At 42.8% G+C, this 15563-nt stretch overlaps 2 protein-coding genes across 11 annotated transcripts in view; both read right to left on the reverse strand.

Moving 5' to 3' along the window:
- The window catches only part of LOC115130622 (MAP7 domain-containing protein 2-like), a 39012-nt gene extending 33759 nt beyond the window's left edge, over positions 1 to 5253 (reverse strand). For all 10 annotated transcript variants that reach the window (XM_029661950.2, XM_029661947.2, XM_029661943.2 and 7 more), the window contains exon 1: positions 5144 to 5253. In XM_029661950.2, the coding sequence (XP_029517810.2) occupies positions 5144 to 5228 (85 nt within the window). In that variant the 5' untranslated portion in view covers positions 5229 to 5253. The remainder of the gene's footprint in view (positions 1 to 5143) is intronic.
- A 1081-nt stretch (positions 5254 to 6334) lies between these two features.
- On the reverse strand, positions 6335 to 11056 carry LOC115131150 (uncharacterized). Its single transcript, XM_065019078.1, has 11 exons — positions 10894 to 11056; positions 10503 to 10566; positions 10295 to 10408; positions 9913 to 10094; positions 9518 to 9639; positions 9337 to 9477; positions 9153 to 9266; positions 8867 to 9020; positions 8565 to 8712; positions 8412 to 8451; positions 6335 to 8182 (listed from the first exon to the last, which is right to left on the reverse strand). The coding sequence occupies exons 2-11, from the start codon at positions 10548 to 10550 to the stop codon at positions 7887 to 7889; spliced, it is 1359 nt and encodes a 452-aa protein (XP_064875150.1). The 5' UTR covers positions 10551 to 10566; positions 10894 to 11056; the 3' UTR covers positions 6335 to 7886.
- Positions 11057 to 15563: the final 4507 nt, after the last annotated feature.

Consider the following 15563-nt stretch of genomic DNA (forward strand, 5'->3'; position numbering starts at 1 on the left):
TAAAGGTGAACCACAATTAATTGACTGAGGTTGCAGTACCTACAGCTTCCACACGGTGTCTAGAGTCTTGTCATTTCCCTTCAAGTTTTTTCTTGGTCAAACACATGCAGGGCACCGTATCTCCTATGGTCTAGGACCGGATATTTTCGTTGAGTTTCTAGCCGGACATTTTTCCAGACGGACAGCTAATGATCTTTACATCGCCTCCTGATGAATTTTATCGCTTATTAACGTTTACTAATACCTAAAGTTGCATTACAAACGTATTTCGAAGTGTTTTGTGAAAGTTTATCGTCGACTTTTTGAATTTTAAAAAATGACGTTACGTTTTGAAACGATGTTTTTTTCGTTTATCACACAGTCTACATATAACGATATCTAGGCTTTATATGGACCGATTTAATCGAAATAAAGACCCAAATAGTGTTTATGGGACATCTAGGAGTGCCAACAAAGAAGATGGTGAAAGGTAATGAATGTTTTCTATTTTATTGTACGGTTTGTGTAACGCCGAAATGCTAATTATTTTGTTTACGTCCCCTGTGGGTCTTTTGGGGTGTTGCATGCTATCAGATAATAGCTTCTCATGCTTTCGCCGAAAAGCATTTTAAAAATCTGACTTGTTGCCTGGATTCACAACGAGTGTAGCTTTAATTCGATACCCTGCATGTGTATTTTAATTAACTTTTGAGTTTTAACTAATACTATTAGCATTTAGCGTAGCGCATTTCCAGAGCTCTAGTTGGGACGCAAGCGTCCCGAGTAGAAGCAACAGGTTAACTAGGCAAGTCAGTTAAGAGCACATTCTTATTTTCAATGACTGCCTAGGAACGATGTATTAACTGCCTCGTTCAGGGGCAGAACGACAGATTTTCACCTTGTCAGCTCAGAGGATCCAATCTTGCAACCTTACAGTTAAGTAGTCCAACACAATAACAACCTGCCTCTCTCTCATTGCACTCCACAAGGAGACTGCCTGTTACGCAAATGCAGTAAGCCAAGGTAAGTTGCTAGCTAGCATTAAACTTCTTATAAAAAACAATAAATCATAATCACTAGTTAACTACACATGGTTGATGATATTACTATATATTATCTAGCGTGTCCTGTGTTGCATATAATCTGACTGAGCATACAAGTATCTAAGTATCTGACTGAGCGGTGGTAGGCAGAAGCAGGCGCGTAAACATTCTTTCAAACAGCACTTCCGTGCGTTTTGCCAGCAGCTCTTCGTTGTGCGTCAAGCATGTGAGTCAAGCATTGCGCTGTTTATGACTTCAAACCTATCAACTCCCGAGATGAGACTGGTGTAACCGAAGTGAAATGGCTGGCTAGTTAGTGCGCGCTAATAGCGTTTCAAACTTCACTCGCTCTGAGCCTTGGGGTGGTTGTTCCCCTTGCTCTGCATGGGTAACGCTGCTTCGATGTGGTGGCTGTTGTCGTTGTGTTGCTGGTTCGATCCCAGGGAGGAGCGAGGAGAGGGACGGAAGCTATACTGTTACACTGGCAATACTAAAGTGCCTATAAGAACATCCAATAGTCAAAGGTTAATGAAATACAAATGGTATAGAGGGAAATAGTCCTTCAATAACTACAACCTAAAACTTCTTACCTGGGAATATTGAAGACTCATGTTAACAGGAACCACCAGCTTTCATACGTTCTCATGTTCTGAGCAAGGAACTGAAACATTAGCACATATTGCACTTTTACGTTCTTCAACACTTTGTTTTTGCATTATTTAAACCAAATTGAACATGTTTCATTATCTACTTGAGGCAAGATGTATTTTATTGATGTATTATATTAAGTTAAAATAAGTGTTAATTCAGTATTGTTGTAATTGTCATTATTACAAATACACTATTTATTTATTTATTTAAATCGGACGATTAAATCGGTATCGGCTGTTTTGGTCCTCCAATAATCGGTATCGGCGTTGAAAAATCATAATCGGTCGACCTCTATTCATAACCCCTGTATTCATCACAATAAACTGAGAACATTGGTTCACTGCTAAAGAAGACCCATGCTGACTGACCGTTGCACTGGTGCCTCCTGTTCAAAGCACCACCCACCACACACATACCAGTCAGACGACAAGAGTAAGTTCAGTGGGTCAGTGAAGTTGTTCCAACACTCGCGCTCCCTCTCGCTCTCTCTCTCCAGGACCCGGCTGCAGCTGTAACAGGCTGGGTGTTACTTGGTTGGCAGAAAGTGCAGTACTGCAGATGCCTGGAGTGTAATGTGTCCACACGGTCTAACAATGACAGCATTCACCGGGCACAACTGTGATGAGGGTGCGCACACACACAGACAGCAGATCTTGTCCAGGACAACTGGGGACACATTCACTCAAGAGCTAAGCCTGGGCTATTTCCAGAGCCATCGGGATGATGATACGTCAGCAGGTCGTACACCATTCTCATTGGCTAATGAGAGAATGCCCTGACCAGAGCTTGGCTCCTTAGGGTGCACACAAGGACTGTCCCAGGTGTGGACATGCATCACATTTCATCAACATCACTCATGGTGGGCAAACAAGTGCAATTGAGTGGATAGGCTAGAAGGCTCAATGCTTATACAGTCCACTGATTCAAAGCCAAATCTATGAACTAGGCCCATCTTTCCTTTTTAGTGTGTCATTTACTACTCTATACCATCAAAATGAGAGGGCGATGGACTGGCCTCTTATTCAAATAATGTAGTCTACATTTGTTTCTCAAATCTTTCCACTGTGCCGAAAGGAGAGGGCCTTTTGCATGAGTAAGCACATCCATGATCGTTAACTGCAACATAATCAGTTCTTATTCACCCTATAAAAAGAGTTGACCTGCCTGGGGGCACGTTTCTCTCTGTGCTGTAATGCCTGGTGAGTAACCAAACTGTGTTCTTGACTGGGGCTCTGCCATCTCACTGGCTAGCGGGTCATGACCTCAACTCAGGGTTAACCTCCTGCAGAAGGCAGAGATGACAGGATCTACTCCTAGCCGTTTCACTGCTACAAGCGACTGCACCAAATAAGGCTTGTCAATTTCATCCTTTGATTCAATCACAGCGATTCAGAAATATTGATCACGCTTTTGATTCTGCAGCCCAGGATTCAGATATCCTTGCTGGGATTTGAGTCCCAGGCATCTGATCTGCACTCAAGGTCTGAATGCCCAGTTTGATACACAAGCTCACATTCTTGTGGAGATTTTAAGGCTGGACTAGATTCCAGCCATTATTTTGTTAGCCTTCCTATGTCCAAATGTTGAGGGAACCTCTACAAAGTCAGTGCAGTTGGGATTTTCAAACATCCCCTCATCACACTCTAGTCTAGATTGCATTTCACTGGAAAATACTTCCACAAAAATCAGTGTGGATATAACTTTCAGAGTGAAAATAGTGAATGGGAAACTGGATGAGGAAAAGTTATGGTCTACTTTCAGAAACCCCTTCTCCACAAGGAAAAATGCACACCCAATCCGTGTTATGTTGGGGGGGGGGACACTAGCATTTCAGCCAAATCTTACAGCTTGAGTCAAAACAAACTGGGCATTCAGACCTTGACGTAGACCCAGTGAGAACTTGGCTGCCACTCAGGGAAGTGGCCCGCAAAAGAGAAAAGTAATGGACGAGGGACATTGAAAGGAACTGTGTGTAAATAAAATTACTACCGTTATAGAGTAAAAGACAGAAAAAGTGTTGGTTTATAAAGCAAATTTCAACCACTCAAGAAACAACCCTTTATCACTGACTACATCCATGAAAACTAGCTGTAACTGGACAGTCTTATCCTCCATCAGCAGCTATGTGGGCTTGTTGTTCATTGCCTGTGTGGAACTCAGTGCAAGACCACTTTAGAAGTTATGTAGCTAGCTACTTTGTCAAAAACAGTTTTGACCATGGACATGATTACACTAGTCTAGTCACTCTAATCATGCTAAACTTTCAGAGTCACTCATCTAACTTTTGAACCATATGGTAGAGTCATAGGGTTTGGATTATTGCAATTCTCTATTGAATGGACATGTCTTTATAAAACTTGAATTAAATACTAATTTTATGGGTGAACACCTTAGAATCTGTCACATGTAAACAAGGTTAGTACAGTAGACTGAAATATTTTTTACTTTGAGATAATGTTCACTGCTTGAATGCTAGCTAGCTAACAGGCCAAGACAATTGATGTAGTAACGTTAGCTAGCTAAAGTTAGCCAACAGTTACATACAGCCAAGTAGGAAAACTGCTGCCTAGACAAATAAATATGGTTAGCTAACTAACGTTAACTCTTTGCTCAGCTAGCTACCCTGCTAATGTAATTTGAAAGTATCACTTGCTGGCCTTCCCAGAATCAATCTTATTAGCCGAGATATCTACCTAACGTTAGCTAGTAAACTAGTTAGTTAGCCAGCCAGAAACCACCGTTTGCTACTTTTCATACAAAATGGCTAGGTATCTAAAGTTAGCGTACTAGTAAACGGTAGGACTTGGGAGTCAAAGATGGGCATGACGTTAGTCAGACAGTAAACACTTGAGGCTGGCTAGCTAAGTGTATACACAAATCTGCCAACTATGTTAAATGGCCAAATAAGTTAGTTAGCTTTTACCTAACTAGTTAGCCAAATATTTAAAATTTAAAAAAAAGTGAATGTATGGCGCCAGACAGCAGCGCGCAGATGTGTCAAACGGTCACGAAATCAATGTCGGATCCAACGATTGGTTGTCGTTCTACTACTACGTTAACTCTTGTTAGTTTAGGTGTTTAAATTGCAGGTCACAATAAATAAACTTTAATTGAAAAATGCCGAACGTTGTACCAAATATAATGGCGTGGTTATGATTGCTAGCCAAGTCACATTACAGTGCAAAATAAATGACCCGGTAAACTATCATTTTGATGTAGCTATTCCGCTAAATAGTAGTAGCTTTGACAGATAACGTTAGCTATCAAACTAGCACCGAAGGGGATCAGACAACCAACCCCAGCACATTGTCAACGGATAGCTAAGGCTTACTAGCCACAGAACATGTTCAAAATGAGTATTAGCTAGGTTACCGGTAGCAGGGTCACTTGGCAAACAACCAAGAGCAATTTCGACTTAATAAAATACATTTGGCACATCAATATTTAGTTATGCTATGTGTATTTCTTACCCATTTGAGCTCGCAACTCTTTCAGAGACGTTGCACCCTCCGCCATTTCTATGAAGTTTTCCTTCTCTATTTTTTTATGGCACATTACCCAGAGACGCGCATAATCCGCGGGTACGTGGACATCCAAGTAAAACAAGGGAACAAGACAATAATAGGCAATAGCGTCACCTAGCGTGAGAATTTATGGTTGACAGTAGGCAACTGTTGCTTATCATGTATTTTGACATGTTGATGGTGAAATCGTTTCAGAACACAGATTATGAAATGATAATGTATGCATGTTTTATTCCAATGGAAGTTTAATTAGAACACGGGTGGTAAGTAATATTAGGCCTCCCGAGTGGCGCCACGGTCTAAGGCACTGTACATCGCAGTGCAGGATGGGTCACCACAGTCCCTGGTTTGAATCCAGGCTGTATCACATCTGGCCGTGATTGGGAGTTCCATAGGGCAGTGCACAATTCGTCCGGGTTTGGCTGGAGTAGGCCGTCATTGTAAATAAGAATTGGTTCTTAACTGACATGCCTAGTCAAATAAAGCTTACATGTAATATATATCATTTTGTATTAATATTATATGTATTGCTGTCATAGCATAAATACAAAGTTTCCTTGAGGACTTACCTTATGGAGAAAGCTGGAGTGTCTGAGGAGATTTGCTGCAGTGGTGAACCAACCCCTCCCATAAAGAAAACAACATGTTCTCCCTATTTCCATCCAACACTAATGCTTCTGTCCTACCCCATCTCACATGCCTTAGCCAGCGGGCCCTCATTAATTTTACATGGAAAACAGGGAGAAACATGACACCGTGGGTTCAGTTACACTGCCCTGAATGATACAGAATAGCCCCATGTTATTTAACACTCTGACCACCATCGCAAATAATGGAAGTGGTAGTGAGATTTTGGACCAGTATACCTATGAGATACTATAAACCCCACAATGGTATAATTGTCATGGGTTCACAGCCTGCCGTTTACATACTATTTGATGGTTAATGATGACGTCTCTGTGCTCTGCATCCTGTGATTCGGATGACAAAGTCATCTATCTAGGTCACATTACAATGCTGACTATTCACACCTTATGCAAACAAATGATACCACACTGTCTTATGCAACAGAAAGGAGTTCAGCGGTATTACATATGTAATGGCTATACATTCAATGGGTTAATTTAACCAAATGTGCACAAGTAATAGCAGTTTATAGCCCAAAATAAATCACATTTCAAACTGTCAAGTTCTGCTCCGTTTCGCTTGATTAAACCAACATTGACATAATTGGTACCATTTAACAAGCCGTCAGTCCCTCTTTTTAACAATGAATTGCAGAACTAGTGCATTATCCAAGAGTATAATTTCAAACCAGGGTGTGACATACCATGCTGACTTCATGTCATGGTGTTAGAGTACATTCAGAAATTATTCAGACCTCTTTACTTTTTCCACATTTTGTTACGCTACAGCCTTATTCATCAATCTACACACAATACCCAATAATGACAAAGCAAAAACAGGTTTTTAGAAATGTTTGAAAATTCATTAAATAAATAAGTATTCAGACCCTTTGCTATGAGACTCGAAATTGAGCTCAGGTGCATCTTGTTTCCATTGATCATCCTTGAGATGTTTCTACAACTTGATTGGAGTCCACCTGTGGTAAATTCAATTGAATGGGACGTGATTTAGAAAAGGCACATACCTGTCTATACAAGGTCCCACAGTTGACAGTGCATGTCAAATCAAAAACCAAGCCATGAGGTCGAAGAAATTGTCCGTAGAGCGAGACAAGATTGTGTCGAGGCACAGATCTGGGGAAAGGTACCAAAACATTTCTGCAGCATTGAAGGTCCCCAAGAACACTGTGGACATCATTCTTAAATGTAAGAAGTTTGGAATCACCAAGACTCTTTCTAGAGCTGGTTGCCTGGCAAAACTGATCAATCGGGGGAGAAGGGCCTTGGTCAGGGAGGTGATGGTGACAATGACAGAGCACCACAGCATCACGCTGTGGGGATGTTTCTCAGTGGCAGGGACTGGGAGACTAATCAGGATCGAGGGAAAGACGAACGGAGCAAAGTACAGAGAGATCCTTGATGAAAACCTGCTCCAAAATGTTAAAGACGTCAGCGCTCATGACCTTTGCCCCACGACCTCAGGACCTGGGGCAAAGGTTCACCTTCCAACATGACAACGACCCTAAGCACACAGCCAAGACAATCCAGGAGTGGCTTGGGGACAAGTCTCTGAATATCCTTGAATGGCCCAGCCAGAGCCCGGACTTGAACCCGATTGAACAAATCTGGAGAGACCTGAAAATAGCTGTGCAGCGACGCTCCCTATCCAACTTGACAGAGCTTGAGAGGATCTGTAGAGAAGAATGGAAGAAACTCCCCAAATACAGGTGTACCAAGCTTGTAGCGTCAAACCCAAGAAGACTTGAGGCTGTAATTGCTGCCAAAGGTGCTTCAACAAAGTACTGAGTAAAGGGTCTGAATATTTATGTAAATCTGATATTTCAGTTATTATTATTTAATGTTTTTTTGGGGAAAAATCTAAATGCCTGTTTTTGCTTTGTCATTATGGGGTATTGTGTTTAGATTGATGAGGGGGAAAAAACAATTGAGTCCATTATAGAATAAGGCTGTAACGTAACAAAATGTGGAAAAAGTCAAGGGTCTGAATACTTTCCGAATGCACTGTATGTCACACAGGCCAAGTTGGGATTGGCAACATGTCCCTAGGGCCTGGATATCTCTGTGTGATTGACCACCAGACCACGGTGTATCCTAGCAACAACGTCAGGGCGGGGCAGGAGGGCGGCGGCCTGGGCCAGTTGGGGCAGTAGGATGTAGGTGGAGGTGCGCAGGTACTGGAAGAGATCCTGGAAGCCATGGAGGTTAGAAAGGACCTCCGGGGTGACACCCAAGGAATAGCCCAGCCTTCTCACCCCGCTGCCCCGGCCACAGCCCCCTGAGTCCAGCAGCAGAGACAGGTCCTGGACTGTGTCATAGTTTAGCTCCTCCAGACTCTGACCTGGACCAGCACAAGGAGTTCAGTGTCAGTCAATGACATAAATATTGGTGTAAGCACTGTAATAGAGACTTGTCAGTCAACACCTAAACCGTGGAAACACAAAAACCTGATATCAGTTTCTGAAAACATTTGGTTGTATATTCATATGAAAATACAAAAGCATGAATTGATTGAATTGATCAATCTCACCCTCAACATCACTTGTTCGACATGGGAGATCCTACTGTACCTTGAGAAACTTTGCAGATTTCCAACAGTTTTTGTTCCATCTACAAATGAAAAGTGGAGTGAGTTAGACTAGTTATAAGAATTTCCTAGTGTCTCATAATTTATAATAGATCAATATTCATTAGAAAATGGAAACACAAAGCACATGCAATACCTCCTCTGGTGTGTGACAGTGTCCTCTCTGACCCTCCCAGGGGCCGTCTTCACCTCCATGTTGAAGGGATGGCTTGATGTTGGTGGTGACATTGATGACAATAGAGGTGGGATGCACTTCACCTTCACGGCTCAGTGAGCTTAGGCATCTTATTGGTGGAAAGAAAGAGGCTCTATTGTTTGACATCTATTCATCAACCAGCCAACATGACCAGTAGATGGAGCAATGCAGAGAAGATTGTTCAATTGACCCGATTACAGTTATTCCCCAAAGCAGAACCTCTGGCCAGGAGGATTAGGTACCTGTGGTGGGCGTCCTGGGTTGGTCCAGGACTCTCTGGTGGGGTAATTGATGGTATCGCTCCAGTCTCTGTGGTGTTAGAGAGGAGTGTATTCCGTGGGAAGGCTGTGCCTACTTCAAAATGTAGACCTTCAGGACAATACTTTGGAACCTGTTCTGAACACCCCACAAAAAAAAACAAAAAAACATATAATCCACATTCCATTCCCACCTTGTGTGAATACAGAAAACGAATGGGAGATTGAGTACAATTTTTAGCCATGGTTTGAACGGGAAGGCAAAACTCACCGAATCTCTCAATGATCAGTAGTAAGGCCCAAAGTAACAGAAGCAGTAGGAAGATTGAGGCGGAAGTCACTGAACCAATAAGAGCCATGGAGACTTGGACCGTATTCAGCGTCACTATATGAACAATACACACATAACCATCATCTACACAACTAGTTTTAAGAGTCAATGTACTATTACTCACTGTTCTCTGTAACTCCTTTGAAACTTCTCCTGGAAAAAGTGATTGCCAATGAAATTCTCACTCCGAGGAAGATGATTTGAACATCAATGGGCGCTACCAGTGGAAGGCTTACAGAGACGTTATAATTGTTTGCTAGCAGCATTCATTTATTTGCTGGCTGTTCAATTCATGTTTACCTTACCTGCTGTGGAGGTGTGTTTCCACTGCAAAGGTAAACACTCTTTCCGGATCTTGCGTGTTGGGCTGTAACAGGGCATGCACGACAGGTCCACCTCCCCACTCCTACTTCTGAGCTTATAATACCTGAGTACAGACATAAACACCAGACATAATGACATACGCAGCATGGCCCATGGGGATGGTGACTGATCCTACGTTTCCTTCATGCTCTCTAAGACTACAGCGGTTTTTGGCCTCTCTTGAACGTTATTGGAATAAAACACAATGGAATTGCAATCAGTAATATGTCACAAATGGAAACCAGCCAAGTCCAACCTTAACCCCCTGAGGTGAAATGTTACGTGTTTGCTTTTGTCTGCACTGCACTTTTACTCACCCCATAGATATAGGACTTACCCTGGGAGGCAGTTGCCACACTGGGCATTGTTGATGGGTGAGCACACTGCTCTCTCCTGGCGGTTTAGCAGAATACAACGAGTGCACTGCCAGCAGGGGGCCAACCCAGTCTCAGTACTGAACTGCCCCTCTGCACACGCCACACAGCGGCCGCCCTCTCCCCCATCCCCATAACCACAGTCCTGGGACAGGAATCAGACAGGTGTAGAGCCAGAGGCAGTTAGACAGACAGACAGACAGACAGACAGACAGACAGACAGACAGACAGACAGACAGACAGACAGACAGACAGACAGACAGACAGACAGACAGACAGACAGACAGACGGATGGATGGATGAACGGATGGACACACACACACACACACAGTAACTATTTGTTACGTCTGTTAGCTGCTCCCCAGGTCCACAGACAGGACAGTCAGCACAACTGCCATTAGAGTGCAGAAACTGGGTCTGATTACAGCTGGGCTCAGACAGTGCCAGCAGACAGGATGCCTGTGGAGAAGCACAAGCCACAAAAAAACACTTATTGGCATAACTCTATGGTGAAACTCCCCCACAACATAACACATACTTTAGAAGGACCTACCATCAGCAGAGCTGCAGAAGCACTGGCCTCCATAGAAAGACCCTCCATGGTCCTGCAGTCTGGGCTGCTCAATGTGGGGGACATGAAAGTATTATGAGAGAGTATTATTATAGTAATCAACTGAAGAAGTCAAGAAATCATACATTTCTCCATCATTTTGCAAAAAGAGTAGACTGCCCTCTAGGGGTTCCAAGTCATATTTTTGCAAAACGCCACAAAAATTCTGTCAATATTGATTACGTTTCAGAATTTTGAATATGCCCATATGCCCAGTAGGTGACAGTAATGCACCTTAACATTGCACACTGCCATAAAACACCAAAGAGTCAAAATTGAGAAAAACAGCAAAAATCATGCTAAATTACATAGACATAGTCCTTAATTGCCATACCTGTAATGCTTCTTCCCAGTGTGTTCTCACTCAAACTTTATGGGTGTCCAGGGTCTGTGGAACTCATCCAACATGTATTCGGAACTGCCTGTTACTCTACATGGCAGACCCTCACTCAGCACAGCAGAAGAGAACGAGAGGGTTGCTTGCCTCATTTAACCTTCAGGCCCCTCCCTCTCTCTCCACCGGGTGGCTCACATTGGTGGGAAAGCTTCATGGGAATCCCCCTCTCACCACCCAGCATTCCTGCTCTGTGACACAGGAGAGATTCCCTCCCAGGCCAATAGAAGACAAGGAGAAAAAAAAAATAGAAGGCAAGGAGAAAAAAGAAAAAAGAAAAAAAATAGAAGGCAAGGGAACACTGGTGATGCTGATGCCCACCTGGAGCCTACGTAACGACTGGCATTCTCAGGTTCCCCCTGGTCTGGTCCTGGCTGGGAAGCCCTCTCCAGGGGCTGGGCTCTGTTCTATAAGGTCAAGGAAGGGAGGGGGGCAGGTGAGCCTTGAAAGGGGATGAATACAGTCTTCTGTTTCATACAAAATAATAGCCTTGTGTATGTAGGCTGTGTGTGTGCCTCCATGGGTCTTACTCCTCATGTAGTGTATTGCAGATTAGAAACTGTATAGAGAAATGCGTGAACAGTCAGTCATGTAAAGAAAAAGACTCAACTACTGAATAGTGATGCACCTTGAAGGTTACAGCACACTAAATGCCCAATAGTTGGCAGGCTCAAGAGAATAAAGTAATGACCTTTAAATCAAAACAGTAGACTCTCAGGAATACGATTAGATGTGTTACCTGAACTGAAAACCTAAAGGTGAACGTTGCCGCCACTATTTGCACAACATTACAGTTCGGTATTGGTATTTTATTGTAGACCGCCATTAGCTGTTGCGAAAGCAGCAGCTACTCTTCCTGGGGTCCACACAAAACACAACATAATACAGAACATTAGTAGACAAGAACAGCTCAAGGACAGAACTACGTCAATTACATTACACTACACATAAGAGTCATTGGACGAAAGTGTCTTCTGTTTTGTCAAGAACCCCGACTCTTGGCCTGAACATTAACACGCATCGCTTGCGGTACGGTTTTGGAAGTATAAGGACCTTATCTTTCATATCAGCAATAAATATTCTTTAAAAAATTAAAAGGTTACATTGATACACACCTTTATAGGCTTAGGGTTCCCACACTGCCATATCTCCATGTTACAGCGGGTGTTTACAGAAGACAGACGGAAGACAGAGAGACCACCAGTGCTGATTAGCTAATTTAGCAAGTGCTGAACACCAGTGTGTCAGTGTGTAATGGAAGAAGGCCGCAAGAAACGTGTTGTCACTGAAAAATAGTGTCGGCTGCAACTGTGATACAGTCGGTTAAAACTGTATACAGTAAGTGTATATTTTGCATTTGTGAAATAATTCTGATGTGACATGAAGGCAAAGGGCTTTATGTTTCTAGAACAGTATCACAATTTTGAATCGATTCACGTTTAGAGGGAGTATTTGGCTGTTTTGGCTGCCAGAGCAGTATACATTGCATTCGGAAAGTATTCAGACCACTTTACTTTTTCCACATTTTGTTACATTACAGCCCTTCTAAAACGTATTCAATTGTTTTTTTTTCGCCCATCAATCTACACACAATACCCAGTAATGACAAAGCGAAAACAGGCTTTTAGAAATGTTTGCAACTTCATTAAAAAACATCTAAAACTGAAATATCATATTTACATAAGTATTCAGACCCGTTACTCAGTACTTAGTTGAATCAACTTTGGCAGCAATTACAGTCTCAAGTCTTCTTGCGTATGACGCTACAAGCTTGACACACCTGTATTTGGGGAGTTTCTCCCATTCTTCTCTGCAGATCCTCTCAAGCTCTGTCAGGTTGGATGGGGAGTGTCACTGCACAGCTATTTTCAGGTCTCTCCAGATATGTTGGATCGGATTCAAGTCCGCGCTCTGGCTGGGCCACTCAAGGACATTCAGAGACTTGTCCCGAAGCCACTCTTGCATTGTCTTGGCTGTATGCTTAGGGTCATTGTCCTGTTGGAAGGTATACCTTCGCCCCAGTCTGAGGTCCTACTTTCTATAGGATTGAGGTCAGGGCTTTGTGATGGCCACTCCAACACCTTGACTTTGTTGTCCTTAAGCCATTTTGCCACAACTTCGGAAGTATGCTTGGGGTCATTGTCCATTTGGAAGACCCATTTGCGACCAAGCTTTAACTTCCTGACTGATGTCTGAGATGTTGCTTCAATATATTCACATACATTTCCATCCTCATGATGCCATCTATTTTATGAAGTGCACCAGTCCCTCGTGCAGCAAAGCATCCCCACAACATGATGCTGCCACCCCCGTGCTTTTTTTAAATTTATTTTTTTTAGTTCATTTTACTTTTACAGGGACAGTGCACATTAATCAACGTTTCAGTAAAAGTGCCGGTTTTAGCCAGCCGGCTAATTTTCAACCGCAGTCCCTGGGCAGGTTATTAAAAACAATTACAATATAGACAATAGCACCATAGAACAAGCAAGACATAGCAACATAGGACAAGCAAGACATAGCATACAGACAGAGCAACATAGAACAAAAAGCAGCAAGACAAAATTCATAAAAGCAACAAAGTGTTTCCACACCTCACAAGCTACAGACAACAGACAACATGGAAAGCGGCAACACACAGCTAGGGACCATGTTCACAAATCTGATTGACCTTCAGCCAGGTCTTCAAGCATTTTGTGAAAGTGTGATATGTGGTGCAGTTATGTGTGTCTGATGGCAGTGTATTCCAGACATGGGAAGCTCTCACAGAGAATGCAGATTTACTAAAGGTGCTTTTCCTTAGGGGAACTATACAGTCACCTCTCATGGCAGACCTTGTGGATCTGCTGCCATATGTCTGGGTTTTCTGTTTAACAAAAATATTGAGTGGAGGGGGAGCCAGGCCATTAAGGATCTTGAATACAAGACATGCGTCGGTGTATTGCACAAGCTTCACAGTTGGGATGGTGTTCTTCGGCTTGCAAGCCTCCCCCTTTTTCTCCCAAACATAACAATGGTCATTATGGCCAAATAATTATATTTTTGTTTCATCAGAACAGAGGACATTTCTCCAAAAAGTACAATATTTGTCCCCATGTGCAGTTGCAAACTGTAGTCTGGCTTTTTTATGGCGGTTTTTGGGCAGTGACTTCTTCCTTGCTGAGTGACCTTTCAGGTTATGCCAATATAGGACTTGTTTTACTGTGGATATAGATACTTTTGTACCTGTTTCCTCCAGCATCTTTACAAGGTCCTTTGCTGTTGTTCTGGGATTGATTTGCGCTTTTCACACCGAAGTACGTTCATCTCTAGGAGACAGAACGCCTCTCCTTCCTGAGCGGTATGGCGGCTGTGTGGTCCCATGGTGTTTATACTTGCGTACTATTATTTGTAGAGATGAACGTGGTACCTTCAGGAGTTTGGAAATTGCTCCCAAGGATGAACCAGACTTGTGGAGGTCTACAAAATAAAATTCTGAGGTCTTGGCTTATTTTTTACAATTTTCCCATGATGTCAAGCAAAGAGGCACTGAGTTTGAAGGTAGGCCTTGAAATACATTCACAGGTACACCTCTGTTACGTTCCCCAGTTTATGTATTGTAGTTTGTATATTTGCATGTGTTTATTTCAGGAAATGGCTTCCTGAAATCCCTCAAGCAGCTGATTGGTCGACTCCATGGCTAATTGGAGAGCTGACCCCGCCCCCTCGTCAAGACGCAGCTGTCTCCAATTACCCATTCCCTCTGAAGCTATATAAAAGCCAGTGTTCTGTTCAGGAGAGAGAGATTTTCTGGGAGGTCATTGCAGAGATATTTTGATAGAGGTTGATTTTGCTGGGAGTTCATTGCTGAGAGTTGGTATGTTTTGTGAGTTTGTTGCTCAGATAGAGCTTATTTGATGTCCTTTGTTTCTTAGTTTGTTTGTGAAATTGTTTAATATTCTGTTTCATTTGTTCCCAGGGGGGAAGGGGAAGGCACCTAGGGAGTGTTTAGGCAAGAGGCCCGCGGGCATACATATACCCGTAGCATATTCGCTGTCTAGGCACACTAGGTAAGACCTGGGCGGACCACCCCCTGTATTTTGGTTAGGGCACCAGGTGGTGCTAAATTAGGTAAGTAGTGGGTAGGCAGGTAAGATAGGAGAGGGGGGGGACTTTGAGATTTACTTTCTTTGCTTTGGTTCCGTCCAGCCCCTTTTCCCCATATTACCGTGTAAAGGAATAAAGTCCTTGTAAACGGTACTACATTCTGCCTGTTGTCATTCTTACTCGCACCTACAGTCCATACCTTTTTTCGCTTCACGGAGAGCTTAGTTGTAGCAGGGTGTTGCGTTCCCTCTTCATAGAGGCGTGAGTAACAACCTCCAATTGACACAAATTATGTCAATTAGCCTATCCGGACCTTCTAAAGCCATGACATTATTTTCTGAAATTTTCCAAGTTGTTTAAAGGCAGTCAACTTAGTGTATGTAAACTTCTGACCCACTGTAATTGTGATACAGTGAATTATAATAGAAACAATCTGTCTGACTTCAACTGTACATAGGGCACATACAGTACATCTAAGTTGGGTAGAATTTGTATTTATTTCCATTTTTGAAGAGCTAAAGTTGTAG

This window comes from Oncorhynchus nerka, linkage group LG6 (assembly GCF_034236695.1).
Source record: "Oncorhynchus nerka isolate Pitt River linkage group LG6, Oner_Uvic_2.0, whole genome shotgun sequence".
Lineage (NCBI taxonomy): Eukaryota > Metazoa > Chordata > Actinopteri > Salmoniformes > Salmonidae > Oncorhynchus > Oncorhynchus nerka.